The 16,780-nt window shown below is 34.4% G+C and overlaps 1 protein-coding gene across 27 annotated transcripts in view; it reads left to right on the top strand.

The window, feature by feature from the left end:
- dnajc6 (DnaJ (Hsp40) homolog, subfamily C, member 6) overlaps nucleotides 1-7,844 on the top strand; it is a 69,634-nt gene extending 61,790 nt beyond the window's left edge. For all 27 annotated transcript variants that reach the window (XM_073954279.1, XM_073954277.1, XM_073954289.1 and 24 more), the window contains 3 exons: nucleotides 464-612; nucleotides 1,371-1,547; nucleotides 3,564-7,844. In XM_073954279.1, coding sequence (XP_073810380.1) covers nucleotides 464-612; nucleotides 1,371-1,547; nucleotides 3,564-3,665 — 428 coding nt within the window. In that variant the 3' untranslated portion in view covers nucleotides 3,666-7,844. The remainder of the gene's footprint in view (nucleotides 1-463; nucleotides 613-1,370; nucleotides 1,548-3,563) is intronic.
- Nucleotides 7,845-16,780: the final 8,936 nt, after the last annotated feature.

The raw sequence follows: 16,780 nt of genomic DNA, 5'->3' as shown, positions 1-16,780 counted from the left end.
GGCTAATGTAAAAATTCTGTACTGTATAAAAATAAGAATAAAACATCACAATATTTTACAATTATGTATTGCCTAAAGGCTTAATTCTAATAGCAACATTAGATAAAACATTATTAAAAAGTTTTTGAAGATCATGAACACTTGAAAAATGGTATAAAATGGAAGATTTGCTAGTAAATTTTACGGTCGATTAACAGTAACAGCAAGTAACACATTAAAGTAAACATTTTGAAGTGGAAAAAGTAAAATTTTGTGTGAAATATATTTACTTCAATAATCTTTTCATTTACAGCCTAGAAGTTTTTTTTTTATTAAATTTTTTACATTGTATATAAGTTACAGGTACATTAATAAAATGTCTAATATTGGTCTGCATTTCTTAATATTTTCTTAACATTTTAATTTCTACAACAACAAAGACTGCTTTAAAAGGCAACTTACATTTTTCCCTTGTTTCTTTCAGGAACCAGACCAAAGGTTTCAGATGCTAACTTTGATGACCTGCTCTCAGGCCAGGGCTTTGCTGGCGGTAAAGAGAAGAAGGGACCAAAAACCATAGCAGAAATGAGAAAAGAGGAGATGGCAAAAGAAATGGACCCAGAGAAACTCAAGGCAAACTTAAACATACCTGTATTTAGCATATTCTAACTGGTCAGTGCTAATTACTGATTTCCTGTACAATTTCCTATAGTCTGGATTGCATAAACTGGTACACGGGTGCTCATGAGAGTGGACCAGATACAGCAATAGAAAAGTGCTTTTACATACTAGTTGGTATTTCGGCACCTTACACAAGTTACTGATATATCAGGAATTTCCCCATGCATCATTGGTATGATAATTATTAAACGTGTGTTGTTAGTTGTCTAAATAATGTATGAATTCGTTTTGAATATTAGTGATGCTGGTAGGGCGTGGAAGTTTAATTCAGATTTAAGTCATGGATGTAGTTCAGATGGTGCAGGACATAATAAATAGGCTACAGCAACTTTACTATTCTTGTGTCTTGGAGGAAGAAAGCAAAATAAATTTGGTCTCTGTGCAAATGGTCAACGTGGCAATTGCACCAACGAACCATCTGAAAAGCCTGGCCTGGTGCATGGTTCATGTGAACTCCAGTAAAAATGTGAAAGCACAACTGATTACGCATATAGAAATCTAATGATTTTAAAGAAATGCAAATATATATGTACATATATGTAACAAAAGTGGGCTTTTATACAGTATATGAATATGGCTGCATGTAGAATAGCCAAAGCCAATGCCTGTTGCTCCAGGTACTCTTTGAGAACTGAAACAAAACAGTGATGTGCACCACTGGCTATAGTTAATCAATAAATAACATTATTATGTTTAAATATTTATTTCAGATCCTGGACTGGATTGAAGGGAAGGAGAGGAATATCAGAGCGCTGCTGTCCACCATGCACACAGTGCTTTGGGAAGGGGAGACCCGCTGGAAACCTGTAGGCATGGCTGACCTCGTCACACCAGAGCAGGTCAAGAAGGTCTACCGCAAAGCTGTGCTGGTAGTTCACCCTGACAAGGTGAGAGATGTAAATGTTTTAACAAAGGAGGATGTCTATTGTCTTTAAAATCTCTGTGAACCAGAACTTGTTTAGACTTTCATTTCAGTATGCTGATGTACTTCCAACTGAAACAGAAGATTACCTACCCATTTTTTAGTGGACTAACTTTCATTGATTTATTATTAACCTTAAGAAAAACAATGTGAGCTAGCAAAATAAACACTTTAAAGCTAAATTAATGGTTTTAAAAACAAATCAAAAACTTTATTATTACTGTTAAAGACAACCCATAATTACCATGATGATAAGAAGGAAAATGACACAATAAAAATAAAATGTTCAGCATTATTTTCCACTGGATTTCAGGTCAAATGGGTCTTTGTGGTAATGAACTGGCTAATAAAGCAGCAAAAAATCTTTTTCTGAAATGTTAATTTCCTCCTGCTAATCTGTCTTGTATATAAATATAAAAAAATGGCCAATGGACTGAGACAATTAAAGAAATATAAATTGCAAGAGATTAACCTAAGCATATATAAAATCGAATATATATATATATATATATATATATATATATATATATATATATATATATATATATATATATATATATATATATATATATATATATATATATATATATATATATGTGTGTGTGTGTGTATATATATATATATATATATATATATATATATATATATATATATATATATATATATTTTTTTTTTTTTTTTTTTAAGCCAGGCATAACCAAGCGATTTACACTATATGCTAATACCAGAATGGGTATTTTTATACTATACTAAAATAGAATTGGTCACATCTTTTGTTACAATGTGAAATTTTAAAGTGTATTTGACAAAATCTTATAGTGAGAGTACTTGAATGGATGTTTTTTTTTAATAGAAATGTATCCCTCGGAAGAATTTTTAGCTATTTATCATATATTGTACTAAAAAAATGTATCTAATGTTTTTAATTTTAATTTCTTTAAATTTATTTGCATTTATTTTTTTTAATCTGTTATTGAATATAGCAGTAATTATTATACCTTTTTTTCTTATTTTATAATAAACAAATAAATAAAAATCATTTTATATGTATTTTACATTTTTTTATTGCTTGTAGATGCAGAAGCAGAAGAAAATAAACAGCAACATTAACTAGAACAGAAAGAGTACAAAGACCATTTCACAATACCCAGATTATCAGACATGACACAATACAACTTCTCTAAGAAAGCATAAGTAAAAATAGATTACATTAAATAAGTTATAAAGAAGTGTGTACGCTTTACAACTCAGCGCTTGACAAACCAATCCAGCCCATGAAGAGTTACGAGTCAGCATTACTTACTTATAACTAACCCAAAACAGGCCCATATTCAGACTTTCAATTTTCTAGAATTATTTATTTCTCTAATATAGAAACTGCATAAAGACACTGCAAAACGGTGGCTCAGTGGTTAGTACTGTCTCCTCACAGCAGGAAAATCGCTGATTCGAGTCTCGCCTGGGACAGTTGGCATTTCTGTGTGGAGTTTGCATGTTCTCCTCGTGTTAGTTTTGGTTTTCTCCAAGTGCTCCAGTTTCCCCCACAAGTCCAAAGACATGCGAATCAAGTGAACTGAATAAACTAAATTAGCCGTAGAGTATGTGTGTGTGCGCATGTGAGAGTGTATGGGTGTTTCCCAGTACTGGGTTGCAGCTGGAAGGGCATCCGCTGTGTAAAACATGTGCTGGATAAGTTGGAGGTTCATTCTGCTGTGGCGACTCCTGATAAATAAAGGGACTAAGCCGAAGGAAAATAAATGAATGAAAATTGTAATTAGAATTATCATAACGCATTCTATTTATAAAGGGTTTGCCATGAAATAGGCTTAAATTGCTAATGTGGCAATAAATAATAATAATAATAATAATAATTATTATTATTATTATTATTAACATTATTATTATTAAAATTGTTGAAAATGCTATTGTGATGTGTGTTCCTGAACAAACACTGCTGTGTTCTCTTTCTTCCCATCCGCAGGCTACTGGACAGCCCTACGAACAATATGCCAAGATGATTTTTATGGAACTAAATGATGCCTGGTCGGAATTTGAGAGCCAAGGACAGAAAGCTCTGTACTAAGACTTGCTGTAAATGATCACAACCAGTCAGCAGTTCCTGCCCACTTTAGACACCCCGCAACCCAGCAGTCCTTGAAATGCTCCTTTGTTATCTCTCCCACCTCCAGGACCCCTGCTTCATAGAGACGTCAGAGCTTACATCTACAGTATAGTTGTGTGTATCTCTCTATCCATCCACGTATCAGGTTAGATCATGCCCTAGGCCAACATATCTGCTGTACCAGAAGACTGCTGTTGGGAAAAGTACTGTAGCATTCAGGTTTGTCTTAAGAAACTCTTTATTTGTGTTTTCCCAGGACTCACCTGCATAACAAAGTTCAGAGTTTGCCGTTACTTATCTGTGACATATTTCTGTGAACAATATGAGTCACGAAAGTCGTCAAACAATGTCTGGGAGGAGCTTTCGGATGAGTTTTTAATGTAGTGCTGAGGAAACATCTTCCAAGAAAAAAAAATGGAATAGTGTGTAGACACTCCAGGATACTGCAAAACAACCTATACAAACTGGATTAAATACTGCAGCAATTCAGTACAAACCTGTTTGGGTGTTAATTTATTAAAGGAATAGTTTACCCAAAAATAAAAATTTTCTGTTTAGCTGAAACTGTGATTCTTTGTGACCAGTAAAATACAAATGAATGGAGACTGGCACTTTGAGAGGAAAAATAAAACACATACAGACAAATCTAAATGAATCCACATGGATTTTGATGATATATTAAGGTCTTACAAACTGAAGTGGTCATTTTTACCTTTTACATTTTAAGTTTACACACTGCAAATAATGCTTTTCCTACTTAAAGTTTTTGTTTCTAGTCCAAATATCTAAAAAGAGACATTTTCTAGACAATAAAAAATACTGTCTTGTTTTTAGAAATAATATGGCAAAATCTAGCGGAGTATTTTTTAAAAACAAGCAAAATGATCTGCTAATGGGGTGAGTAAATTAGTCCTGTTTTTGCTTTAAAATGCAGCCTGTATTATCAGATTATTTAGCTTATTTTAAGAAAAACTTTTGACATTAAAATTTTTATTTGACAATAAAAATTGACATTAATTTTGACATTAATTGACATTATTTTCAAAAACAAGCCTTTTTTTTTTTAGCTTGTCTAGGAAATGCTTATTAACAATTTGTAGATATTTGGACTAAAAAGAAGACAAAACTCTAAGAAACATTTTTGTAGTGCAACAGTCTATAGCAAAAATGACCAACTCATAATGATGTACAGCCTGTGTCACTGTGGGCTCATATGTGAGCTGATTTAGTTAGTTGTACAACAGAGAAGACTTGTGTGTCATACTGTCCATCAAAACTGATTTTACTTGCACTTATCCTGAAAAATGTTTACATTCGGTCTTAATTTAAGTTCAAAAGCAAATTTCAGAAAAGTTTTGCAAATTTGATTGCCACTTTTAAAATGGAACTCCATTTGTAGAGGTAAACGAAGAAAATAATAAATTAAAGTAAATAGTATGTGCAATGATCTCTTTGAGGAAGTAGCTAGCATTAATGGTAATGAGACCTGGATTGATGAGTCATCACAATTAATTCTGAAGCTAGATATAGCAGGAGAGTTTGAGTTAATGTATATATAACATATTAATCTAAATTCTTTTGATATTTTAAAAAATATATTACACATAACGCAAATCATTTGCAGTTTGATTTAACTTCATTGGTTAAAAAAGTAGATATTTACCTGGTTTTAAAGAAGAGAAAGAACAATGTTGATTTTTAAAACCTAATTTGAAAACGTGTATTTTCATCTTTCCTAGAGATGGTTTGCAGCTTTAAGGGCATCCACTGCTTAAAACATGCTGCATAAGTTGCCGGTTCATTCCGCTGTGGCAACCCCAGATTAATAAAGAGGGACTAAGCTGAAAAGAAAATGAATGAATGTATTTTTATTATGATAATAAAGTGGTTATTAAACATTAGAATGAAGATAATGAGGAAAATACATTTTCTTCATCACTCTTATGTGGAAGTGGCTTCCAAAAGGCTTAGATACAATAACAAGTGGCATTTAGATGCTCACTTTTGGCTGAAATGTGCCCTGAGATACCCAATGAATAATAACTCATTATTTGACAAAAACGTTTTGTGTTTCAGACTATTATGAATGCACACATTTGTTAACCCTTTGGATTAAAAGATGTAAACAACATTTAGTTTCTTGCACAGGCTGAACATTTCACTTTATAAGACCTTGATGCATCATCTGGAACAACAGATATTAACTTTATTTTGCCTTATTATTATTTTTTTTTATAAAGAACCATAGTTTCAGTCTATCTTCTTTAATATTCAACTGAAAAAAGAAAGAAAAAATCCTGGATGACCTGAGAATGAGTAAACTAACAGTACATTTTTATTTTTGTGAATTGTCCCTTAAGATTTTTGCATGTTAGAGCAATGTGCGGGATTTTTTCTGCTTCTTCCATTGTATTGATTGCGTTCAAAGCTCCTGCTCACAATTAACATATGACGGGTCGGGTGTATATTTATTTGTTGGCTTTGCAATTATGAAATTTGTGAAAATAAAAGTGGGTCTCTGTCGAATTACGACTAGTTTCTAAGTCTATAGGTTAGAGGTTTAGAAAGATATGCACAAATGAAAGAACACTGAACAAAATACATTCAACCACTGAAAATTACCGTATCGTTTAACACTTATCTTCTTTCAAAGGTGAAGTGATGTGGTGCTGAGGGGCAAAAGCACAAAAAGTACGAGAGACTGTTCAGGAAATGTGTGATTTCCTTAAACTTGATCTGTGAAATGCAGTAGATTTTACTTGCAGTTTACTCCTATGTTGTTTTCTACTGATCTGTCTGTATATGTTGCACTATAATAACATACTGTTTACAACATATAAACTCAAATGAAATTTATTCGTGTAGTTATTATCCACAGGAAAGAAATAACTGAGTGGTTTTGCTGGTACCTCAAAGTTACCCTGGCTTGTTTCAAGCTATTTTGAAGGTTAAATGGATAGCTCACCAAAAAAATCTAAATTCAGTCATCATTTACTCATCCTCCATTTGTTTCATACTATGGATGTCAATGGCTACCAGTTTACAACATTCAAAATGATTTTTTTTTGTCATCAGTAAAAAGAAACTCATAAAACTCTGCTTGAGAGTGAGTAAATGGTGAGTAAATCTTTATTTTTGGGTGAATCCCTTAAACGTTGTCTTTAAATACACAGTTTGTTAATATGATCTCCTAACTGGTTGATAGTGCGCTAAAGAGCTAGTCAAACATCTTACTTTCTTGAAGCCCTAAACTGATATCAAGATGGCTTAAATTTGCTTTGTTTTGCCTACCATGCCGTTGGAACGCATTCATGCTCACTAATGCTAATGCTAATGCTAACAAAGCCTTTTACTGAGGAATGCGATGGAAGGAAAGGGTTGTTTTGTTGCCACAGGTGTCTTTTAAACCAACTGAACATATCATTCAGAGTGAACCATTAACATTTCAACATGAAATCATAAAAACGTTTAATCAACGTACAATGCAGCTCTTTTAGCATATCTCTGTCTTCTCATAAATGTACTGCATGTTTGACTATAAGTGGCACATGGTCCAGATTCAAAGGAAGTTTCTAGAGTGTCCAGCCACTAATCTGCCCTTTCTCTTTACAGTATATTTGCACTTGAATGGCATTAGGTAAATCCAGAACACACTTGTGTCGTAACTTGCAGTACTTGCTGTACATTTCATTCATGCTTTGCCTTCCTCTTTTCAGAATCATGTGCTGAAATACTAAAGCTTTAACCGTTATCAGAGCAGTCTTCTCTCTTAAGTTTGTCTCCTTTAAGTTTGCCACCTTTTCCTTCCCTTGACACAAAGACTTGAATTAGTGAGAACTGATTAAAGAAAGAAAACTTTTCCACCCTCTTCTTGTGGACTGAGCCGTTTATCTTCGATTTTAGGATATCATATTGTTCGGATGCTAACCTCTGTATACAGTAGTGAATGTGTGGTGTTCAATAACGCTGTTCTCTGTAAGGAAGTGGTACGGTTTGGATACAGCTCTGTGTTTGTTTGCTGTATCAGTATTATTGTGACATGCATTTGTTTTCTGTGTCTTTTTTTTCTGTTCCTGTTCTCCTTATGGAGCTGTACATATGATAAAGTGCATTGCACAAATAAATGGAAACCGAATGAGATTAATGTTTGTGTGTGTGCGTATATGCTATTTGTAAGGTTAAAAAAAAAGTTTTGTTGAAAGTACTTAAAAATTTAAGTGCTGTTTGTCTGACTTTGTTTTTAGTGGAATGATTCAAATAGTGGATCTGTGTTTCCTTTTGAGCAGAGATGTCCAAACTAGGGCCGCTGGCCAAAGTTGGCCCATGGTAATCTTTGATTTGGCCCACTATCCCATTCAAGAACAGAAGGAGAATGATGGGATGATTTAGAGATGACATTTCGAATTTAATTGAACCTTTAATTTGTTTGTTGTATTAAGCTACAAAAAGCTAACTGGATTTAAATGTTTCAATTCAAATGCTGTTATTTAATCAGATTTACTTTAAAATGTACATACTCTCACTCGACAGATGGAGTACTTTGGTGAGCAAATCAAAGCAAAGGCAGATTCTCCTTAACTACGTGTTCAGCATTGAACTATACTGTATATTAAATGTGATTGTTTATGTTTTTATTGCAATAAGTTGCTATTAAAAAGTTATACTGCATTAGTTAATAGGATATGAAGTAATGTTCATTTTATGAAATAAATCAGGAAATTACTGATGGCAACATTAATGTATAATTGTTTGGTATATTTTTTTCTTCGGCCCACAGCTGTCAATGATATTTGGTTTTTGGCCCTTTTAACTAAAACGTTTGGGCACCTCTGCTTTTAAGTCAAGTTTAGTTACACTACTTTAAAACACAGATTAATAAATTTGTCACAAAATTCCTATTAAATTAGATGGCTTGACATGTATTAGTTTATAGTAAATTTAGTAAATGTATTATAAATATCATACATGCAAGTTCAATGCATCGCATAAAGAAATAACTGGTTAATAGTACCCTAAAGAACTATTCTATTAGTACTTTCTTGAAGCTGTAGACTGTTATAAGGAGGCCTAAATCTGCTGTGTTTTGCCTTCCATACATTCATGCTCGCTTATGCTAATGCTAACAAAGCATTTTTTTCTGAGGAATGTGATGGAAGGAAAGTGTTGTTTTGTTGCCACAGGTGTCTTTTAAACCAACTGAACATATGATTCAGAGTGGACCATTAACATTTCAACATGAACTCACAAAGACGTTTAATGAACATTCATTCATTAATTTTCTTTTTGGCTCAGTACGTTTATTAATCTGTGGTCGCCACAGTGGAATGAACAACTAATTTATCCAGCATAATCAACATGCAATGCAACCCTTTTAGCATACCTCTACCTTCTCATAAATGCACTGCATGTTTGACTTTTGACTGTAAAGAGCACACGGTCCAGACGAAGTCTCAGATGAAGTTCCTAAAGTGTGCAGGCATGAATCTGCCCTTTCTCTTTTGGCTTGACATGTATTAGTGTATCATACAGTATATGCATGTTTTATGCATTCATAAATTCTTTGTATAGTTTCCTTTTACCATTCCTAGAATATTAATTTTCTCATTTTAAAATGGTAGCTTTCCCCTTATTTTTATTTATTTTCCATTTTCAAAGTTTAAATTATTTTATTTAACTTTTGAAAAATAAAGTGATAAATATGAAAAATATTTTGTCTTTAAAACTGTCTTTTAAAGTACCTGTTTTATAAAAGCTATAAGCCCAGTAAAACTGGGTTACAGTGACAATAATAACAGTTAATGGAGTTAAATTAAATTTAGTTATGGTCAAGCAAAGCTGGAAACAAAAAAATGTATATCATAATTTTAAAAGCCCATGGGGCATGATGCATACAAGTGAGCACATAAAAGTTTACAATGCAATACATTAGCAGCACATGAATGTAAAGGAAAGGATGAGTAATCCTGCTGAGTCATCACACCTCTTTCAGTGGCTGATTCATTTGACTAGCCCCGTCCATATGAGGATGAAGAAAAGGATGATCATCAGAAAAGTGTGATGTGGAAAAAATGTGGCTTTGGCAGGGTTTAGGTCTACAGCAATTGACACCAGCCATTCTAAAAAGAGATTGAGTTCAAATAATTATTTGCTTGACCCTATTTGACTTTGCTCTTTAACACGGATTGCTCTGATGAAAACACCGTGCCATCTGAATCCATGCCAGCCTGACCTTTAACCCCTAGAAAAAAAACCTTATGGTATAGAGATGGTGGCCACAAGATGGCGGCAATACAATGTTTTTTCTCCACATTCGTCTACTTAGGCTATATTTTCTATGTAAGTTATAAACGAAACCAAGAAAACCGCACTGATAAAGTATTTAGAATGTTTAATCAACGAAATGTCACTTTTCATTAAATGCGTCATGTGAAAATTGTCATGTGCTTATTTTTGGAAACAAAGAAGCATGGAAAATTTCGTGACAAACGGTGAGTTAGAAAATAAGTGGAGTCAAATAGAAGTGTTTTTACATCTCAGTTTGTTTCTTTTTCTTGTCATTTTCAGTATACAGGCAGCATTGAACACTGCAGTGGACCAATTTGTTTTAAAGTAATCGAAGAAAACAATGTCTAATTTTAGTAGAGAAGTAATCGTTCTGAAATATTTGTCCCTCTTTACTGTCCACCCTAATATTATATGAAGGGAAAACAACAGGGGGGGGGGCATGTGCGAAAGCCTCTGTTTTGTTAATTGTGTAGTTTTAGTGATTTAATCTTTCCTATCTGATATGGTGAAGTTCAGTGTCCAAGTAAAAATACAATCACTTACCCACAAATGTAGTGCAAGTAGAGTAAAAGTATTTATTGTAAATACTACTCAAAGTATGAGTAAGTAGTCCCTTTTAAAAGTACTCAAGAGTATTTTGAGAATGAAAACATGAGCATGGAATTTGTGTGTGAAAACGTAAGATTCTGTAGTGCGGTTGTTTAAGGCCATTTGCCGATTTCAGTCAGCACATTATCCATCCATCATTTTCTCATCAGTGATAGTCTAATAGTCTAAACAGTCTCTCTGTCATTGCTTGTAATAATATTGTATCTTCTGTGTCTTGAGGTTGCTCTGTATGATGGGATATTTCTATGTACGTTTGAGTGGACGGGATTTACAGGAAGGATTCTACACCATAGATATAAAAAATAAAGTAGTAAATGCAGGTTGAAGGCAATATGGTACTAAAAGTACTGATACAGCACTAAAAATGTATATAAGTGAAAATATATGTATATAAGTGCACATTTTTTAAACTAGTATCATTGCTGAGAAAACGTACTCAACTACAGTAATTTGAGTATTTTTGTTATTATTAAAACAAACACTTAAAAAAAATTTCATTCTTTATTTTTCAGACCTTTATTGATCTTTTTCCTTTGCTTAGACTTCCTGTAACTTTAGTTTAAAATGTTCAAATTTTAGCTGATATCTTTTTATAGCTTTATTTGTAAATATCCACCAGTGTTTTTTTTTTTTTATAAAATCTGGATACAAATCTGAATTATTTATTGTCACTCAACAATCATTTGAACTTAAAAAAAAAACAAAAAAAAAACAAAAACATTTTTAGCCCTAAATATACTTAGAACATAAAAGTATTTTCCAGCAGTGATTTCATGATTAGCCTCAGTAGGTTTAAATGTGCAGTAGGTGATTGTCTTCAGAAGCATTTTTTTGTTGTGCTGGTTGAAAGTCTCTTCACAATCTAATAGTAATGATGACAGTAAATGATCTAAATGTATTTATATGTATTTTTATATTTTGGGTAAGGCATAAAACAAAAAATTGTTCATCCAATTAAATAGAGTCGGACCGACATCTCTTATAATTCCGATAAGTAGCCCAATCTGTCTGTCAGCAAATGCAGATTTGAACAACTGCACAGCCGTTTGTATGCAGCTTCGCCCATAGATATATACATCTATGAGCTTCGCCGACGTTCACGAGAGAGAGCACGTGTGGGCGGGCGATCGGTAAAAACATGCTGAATCAAAACTTTTAAAAAACCTGAATCAATATTGGAGTTACCTTTGCACGCTGGAGAAAGGATGACACCACGTCTGAAGGATTTCTCTTAGACAGGAAATGTTCTGTTTTTAAACAGTTTTAGCTTCACGGAAAGCTGATGTAATGTTAGATGTTGTTGTTACAAATGGGTTATATCTTCACAGAAATGTTGTTCAGCTACTAAAATATTTAGATGAAAGATTGATAAGACTATTTTAAGTTTCATAAGGGACCTTTTACAGCCTCAATGATCATTCATTTTCTTGTCGGCTTAGTCCCTTTATTAATCCGGGGTCGCCACAGCGGAATGAACTGCCAACTTATCCAGCAAGTTTTTACACCTTGGATGCCCTTCCAGCCGCAACCCATCTCTGGGAAACATCCACACACACAATCACACAAACACGCACACACACACACACACACACTACGGACAATTTAGCCTACCCAATTCACCTGTACCACATGTCTTTTGACTGTGGGGGAAACCGGGGCACCCAGAGGAAACCCACGCGAAGGCAGGGAGAACATGCAAACTCCACACAGAAACGCCAACTGAGCCGAGGTTCGAACCAGCGACCCAGCGACCTTCTTGCTGTGAGGCGACAGCACTACCTACTGCACCACTGGCTCGCCAGCATCGATGATGTAGATTTTAATTAGTTTAACAACAAAAAACAAGTAAATAAATACAGCTATTCCGCCTAGTCTCTCCCCAAATTGTTTACCATGCAAAATTTGCTCTGAAATAGCATGTCAGTTTGGCTTGCCGGACAAGCACTAGTCGCTTTTAAGAGAGGGTTCTTTTGCGGTGCTCGTGTTTCAGGAGGCGTGGCTTTAGATGGCACGTGACTGTGATTCAGAGATTTATGTAAAGCTGTTTTAGGATTGTGGAAGATCACCTACTGCACGTTTAACGGATCAAATACTGTTACTGGGTATTCGGTTTGTTTGTGTGACATAAAAAAAAGTCCTTTATTTAAAACTTTCCTGGGTGTTGTGGATAAAACTATGAAAAAACATTAATTCAGTCCTCACAATGTCAGTTGTCACAGTCATTGATTGTTATCTTTCAATTCCAGACATAAAACAAGGGCGTCCTACAGATATCATGTAGACACAGATCATAATGGTGAATGGAGCGGATCATTATGCTGAGAAGTTCAGTCATTCCTCCACCGAGGGTCCATAATAAAGAGGCTCTTGTGTGAGCACCGGTCCTTAAAACAAGGGAACTCTGACTCATCCTCATGTAAGTGACCATAATAAGGTAAAATTCTAATCTGTGTTTAACCTTGTTAAGCTTTATGGAGTGGTACTTTGTTTTGGTCTTCTCAGTATTTTTGTTGTTGATGATGATATTGTTAATATTTTTCCTACACTCTCAGAAATAAAGGTATGAGAGTTGTCTTTGGGGTGGTACCTTTTCAAAAGGTACACATTTGTACTTGAAGGGTCCATATTGGTACCTCAAAAATATATTAGTACCTACAAATTTTAAACATTTTTGTACTTTTTAGGTACTAATATGTACCCTTGAGGTATTAATATGGACCTTTTAGGAACAAATGTGTACCTTTTAAAAAGGTACCACTCCAGAGACACCTCTCCTACGGTCTCGTACATTTATTTCTGAGAGTGCAGTACATAGTTTTTTATTCCCAGGACATGCCAATAAAACTTTGAGCTATCTCAAGCATAGTATTTAATTTACTCTGCTCTTAAATTCTCATGTTTTTCATGCAGATATTACCATTGTAAATTGTAGAAGGTCTGTAAAAGTTTCCAAGAACACAGTACATAAAAAATGGAGTTAATCAATTTAAAAAGAAAGACATGATTTTGAACTGTATCATGATCATCAATACGTCCTGTCTTCTTCTCTAAATAAGTCACACACTTGTGCAAGGTTTTTTAGTGGGTGCACACTGACAATGTCTACTTTGACACTGTACTTGTAACTGAGGCCTGGTTTGTTTTGTTTTGTTTTGTTTTGTTTTGTGCATGTCGAGAAGATGCTGTTTTCTGGACACCGAAATGCAAATCAAATTAGTATGTACTCCCAAAGGATGAGAATTCAGTCAATCCAACACCATTGTTTTAGTTTGTTATGTGTGGCATTTGCTCATGCCCCAGAATCATTACTTTCAATTCTGATATTGTTTAGTTCTGTTTTACCTTTATCGCGTTCTATTTTTTAAACTGATGATGTCAGGTTTTAAGGAGTGAAGGAAGTGGATCTCTCGGTCTCTCGCTCAATCCTCAATACCAACTATAGTCTCCAGCGGCTATGTTGTTGTATTCTCCTTTGTACTTTCCTATTGGACTTTAGTTTAGAATGGGGACTCCCAACCTGCTTTTGGTTTGGTTGCTTATTTTGTATGTTGTTGGGCTTCCCATCTCTTGTTGTTTGGATCATTTTGCTGAGTAGTTTAAGTTAATACATAATTCAGTTGAAGAACTTTGACCATTGTTTATTTATTTTATGTTTTCCTAAAGTTACATTTAAATAGGGACTGTAACACTGTTTGTATCAAAAACCAGCGCTAAGAAAGCCTCCAGAGCTAAGGTCTGATACAGTAATGGCTGTTTTTTTTCTGACACACACTGTAGCTTCAACCAATCACAACAGACTGTTTCATCTGACCAATAGGAATAGAACAGGCTCTCATAAAGGTGGAGTTTACAGAGAGAGGATTCTTGAACAAACCGTTTCAGATTCTGTGAAATAAGACCTAATACTTTATTATATACGCTACCTGACAAAGGTATCCAAGTTTTAGAAACAACAAATAACTTGATTCTAGTTGATCATTTGGTATCAGAAGTGGCTTATATGAAAGGAAAAGGCCTCTAGATTAGGCTTATTTTAACCAAAATAAAATATGACCATGCCTTGATTTTTAATTATTTAATTAGGGCAGTAAGGTCTGACTTTGCTGATACAAAAGTCTTGTCACTTAACAGACATAATGTACAGTATAGAATATAAAGTCATGGTGCAGTGGAAAAAGAATTAATATTGTGTTTGACTCCCATAAGCTTGGAGGACTGCATCCATACATCTCTGCAATGTCTCAAATAACTTACGAACAAAGTCATCTGGAATGACAAATAAAGCATTTTTGCAGGACTCCTAGAATTCATCAAGATTCTTTGGATTCATCTTCAATGCCTCCTTCTTCCTCTTAGCCCAGACATGCTCAATAATGTTCATATCTGGTGACTGGGATGGCCAATCCTGGAGCACCTTGACCTTCTTTGCTTTCAGGCACTTTGATATGGAAGCTGAAGTATGAGAAGGAGTGCTATCATACTGAAGGATTTGCCCTCTCCTGTGGTTTATAATGTAATGGGCAGCACAAATGTCTTGACACCTCAGGCTGTTGATGTTGCCATCCACTCTGCAGATCTCTTGCACGCCCCCATAATGAATGTAACCCCAAACCATGATTTTTCCTTCATTAAACTTGACTGGTTATTGGGATGCAGTTCAACAGATGATTTATTGTAAAAATCTATCTACTGCCACTTTCCCAAATGATCAATTAGATGTCAAGTTATTATTTGTTGCTCTTACAACTGGGATCAATAACAAGACTTTTTTCAGGTAGTGCATTATAAGGGAATTAAAGTTTCTTTTTTTTTTTAGCTTTAGGTCTGTGTACACCAATTATAGGAAACCTTCCAAGCAAAATCAGGAACAGTTAAAATAACATAATAGGGGCACTTTAAAAGGGATAGGTTGTCTCAAAATTTCATCTCTCATGTCATTTCATAATTCGCTCATATGAATTTAATATTTTCCCAACTTTTTGTATAGTTGGTTGGATTTTAGAAATCAATTTAATTCATTTTGTTTTTAATTTGAACTCATAAAAATCTAATTGTATTTTCCCCTCTAAAAACAAATGGTGCAAATAATACCCAAGATGTTTTCTGACCTTTAATTGCCTTGTTTTTCAGTTTATGTAATGTGAGGGGTGCATCGGGGCATTTAATTCCTTACTGGCCATTACTGCGAGCACATTTTAGGAGCACAGCATGATGGATTTGCACAGCTAAAAACTAAGATGGTGTTTTCATAACATGCACCTGCACTGTTACATACCATCACAGTCAAACTGTTGTGTGCTTTGACATTGATATTCATATAAAGACACAGAGATAAGCAGAAATATGCAATTGTCTGTGTATTCTTTTGCATCCTTCTGTTTATCCTTCTTGGCAGGCATTGCAGGCTCGTTCACATCAGTGGGCTGAATGGATGAAGTTTTAACAAGGCCAGAGATGAGTCAGGCCTGAAAACTTTATGAGACAGTAAAATAAAACGTGCCTAATGCAAAATGGAATAGGATTTTGAGGTCCAGGAGAAACATGAATCTAACACAAAAACTGCCATGTCCGTTCCCATGCCACACTTCATTTTGACAGTATAGCTCAACTAAAAATTGTGAATGTTTTCACCCTCAGACTGGGTGTCTTTCTCTCTCAGCCATCCTGATATTCCATAGGAAAAAAGAGAAGATGATGTCTTAAATCAGAGCCAAGCTCGAGGGTTCAATTATAGCACAGTTACAATCATATTATAGCAGAGCCCACTGGTGGAAATCTCCAGATATGGAGGCCAAGGGGCTGATCAATACCACATGCTTGTCTGTGAATTACATTGAGGATTTGGTTGAAAGAATTAATAATATAGGTTATGTTTTAGAGGCTTGAGATTTTATGCATGTTTATAATAACTATTAACAGTTATATTCTTTTTTTTTGTCACATGTGACAGTGAAAATGCAATACAACATCAACAACCCACCTACAGCTAGCGGGGGTTTTACTCAAGTGCTCTTGGCCTTTTTTATGATTGGAATGGTATGCATTGTTGTACAGTATGTAGAAAACATGAACAGACTTGTCCCACCATCTCGTCCCAGTCACCTCTTTATCTGCAAATCTGCAAGAAAGTACTGTTAAAATATCTACTATTTCAATTCGCCTGCTCCCTGTAATCTGTTGAA

This window comes from Danio rerio, chromosome 6 (genome assembly GCF_049306965.1).
Source record: "Danio rerio strain Tuebingen ecotype United States chromosome 6, GRCz12tu, whole genome shotgun sequence".
NCBI classification, from domain to species: domain Eukaryota; kingdom Metazoa; phylum Chordata; class Actinopteri; order Cypriniformes; family Danionidae; genus Danio; species Danio rerio.
This window is presented reverse-complemented; position numbering and strand designations above follow the sequence as displayed.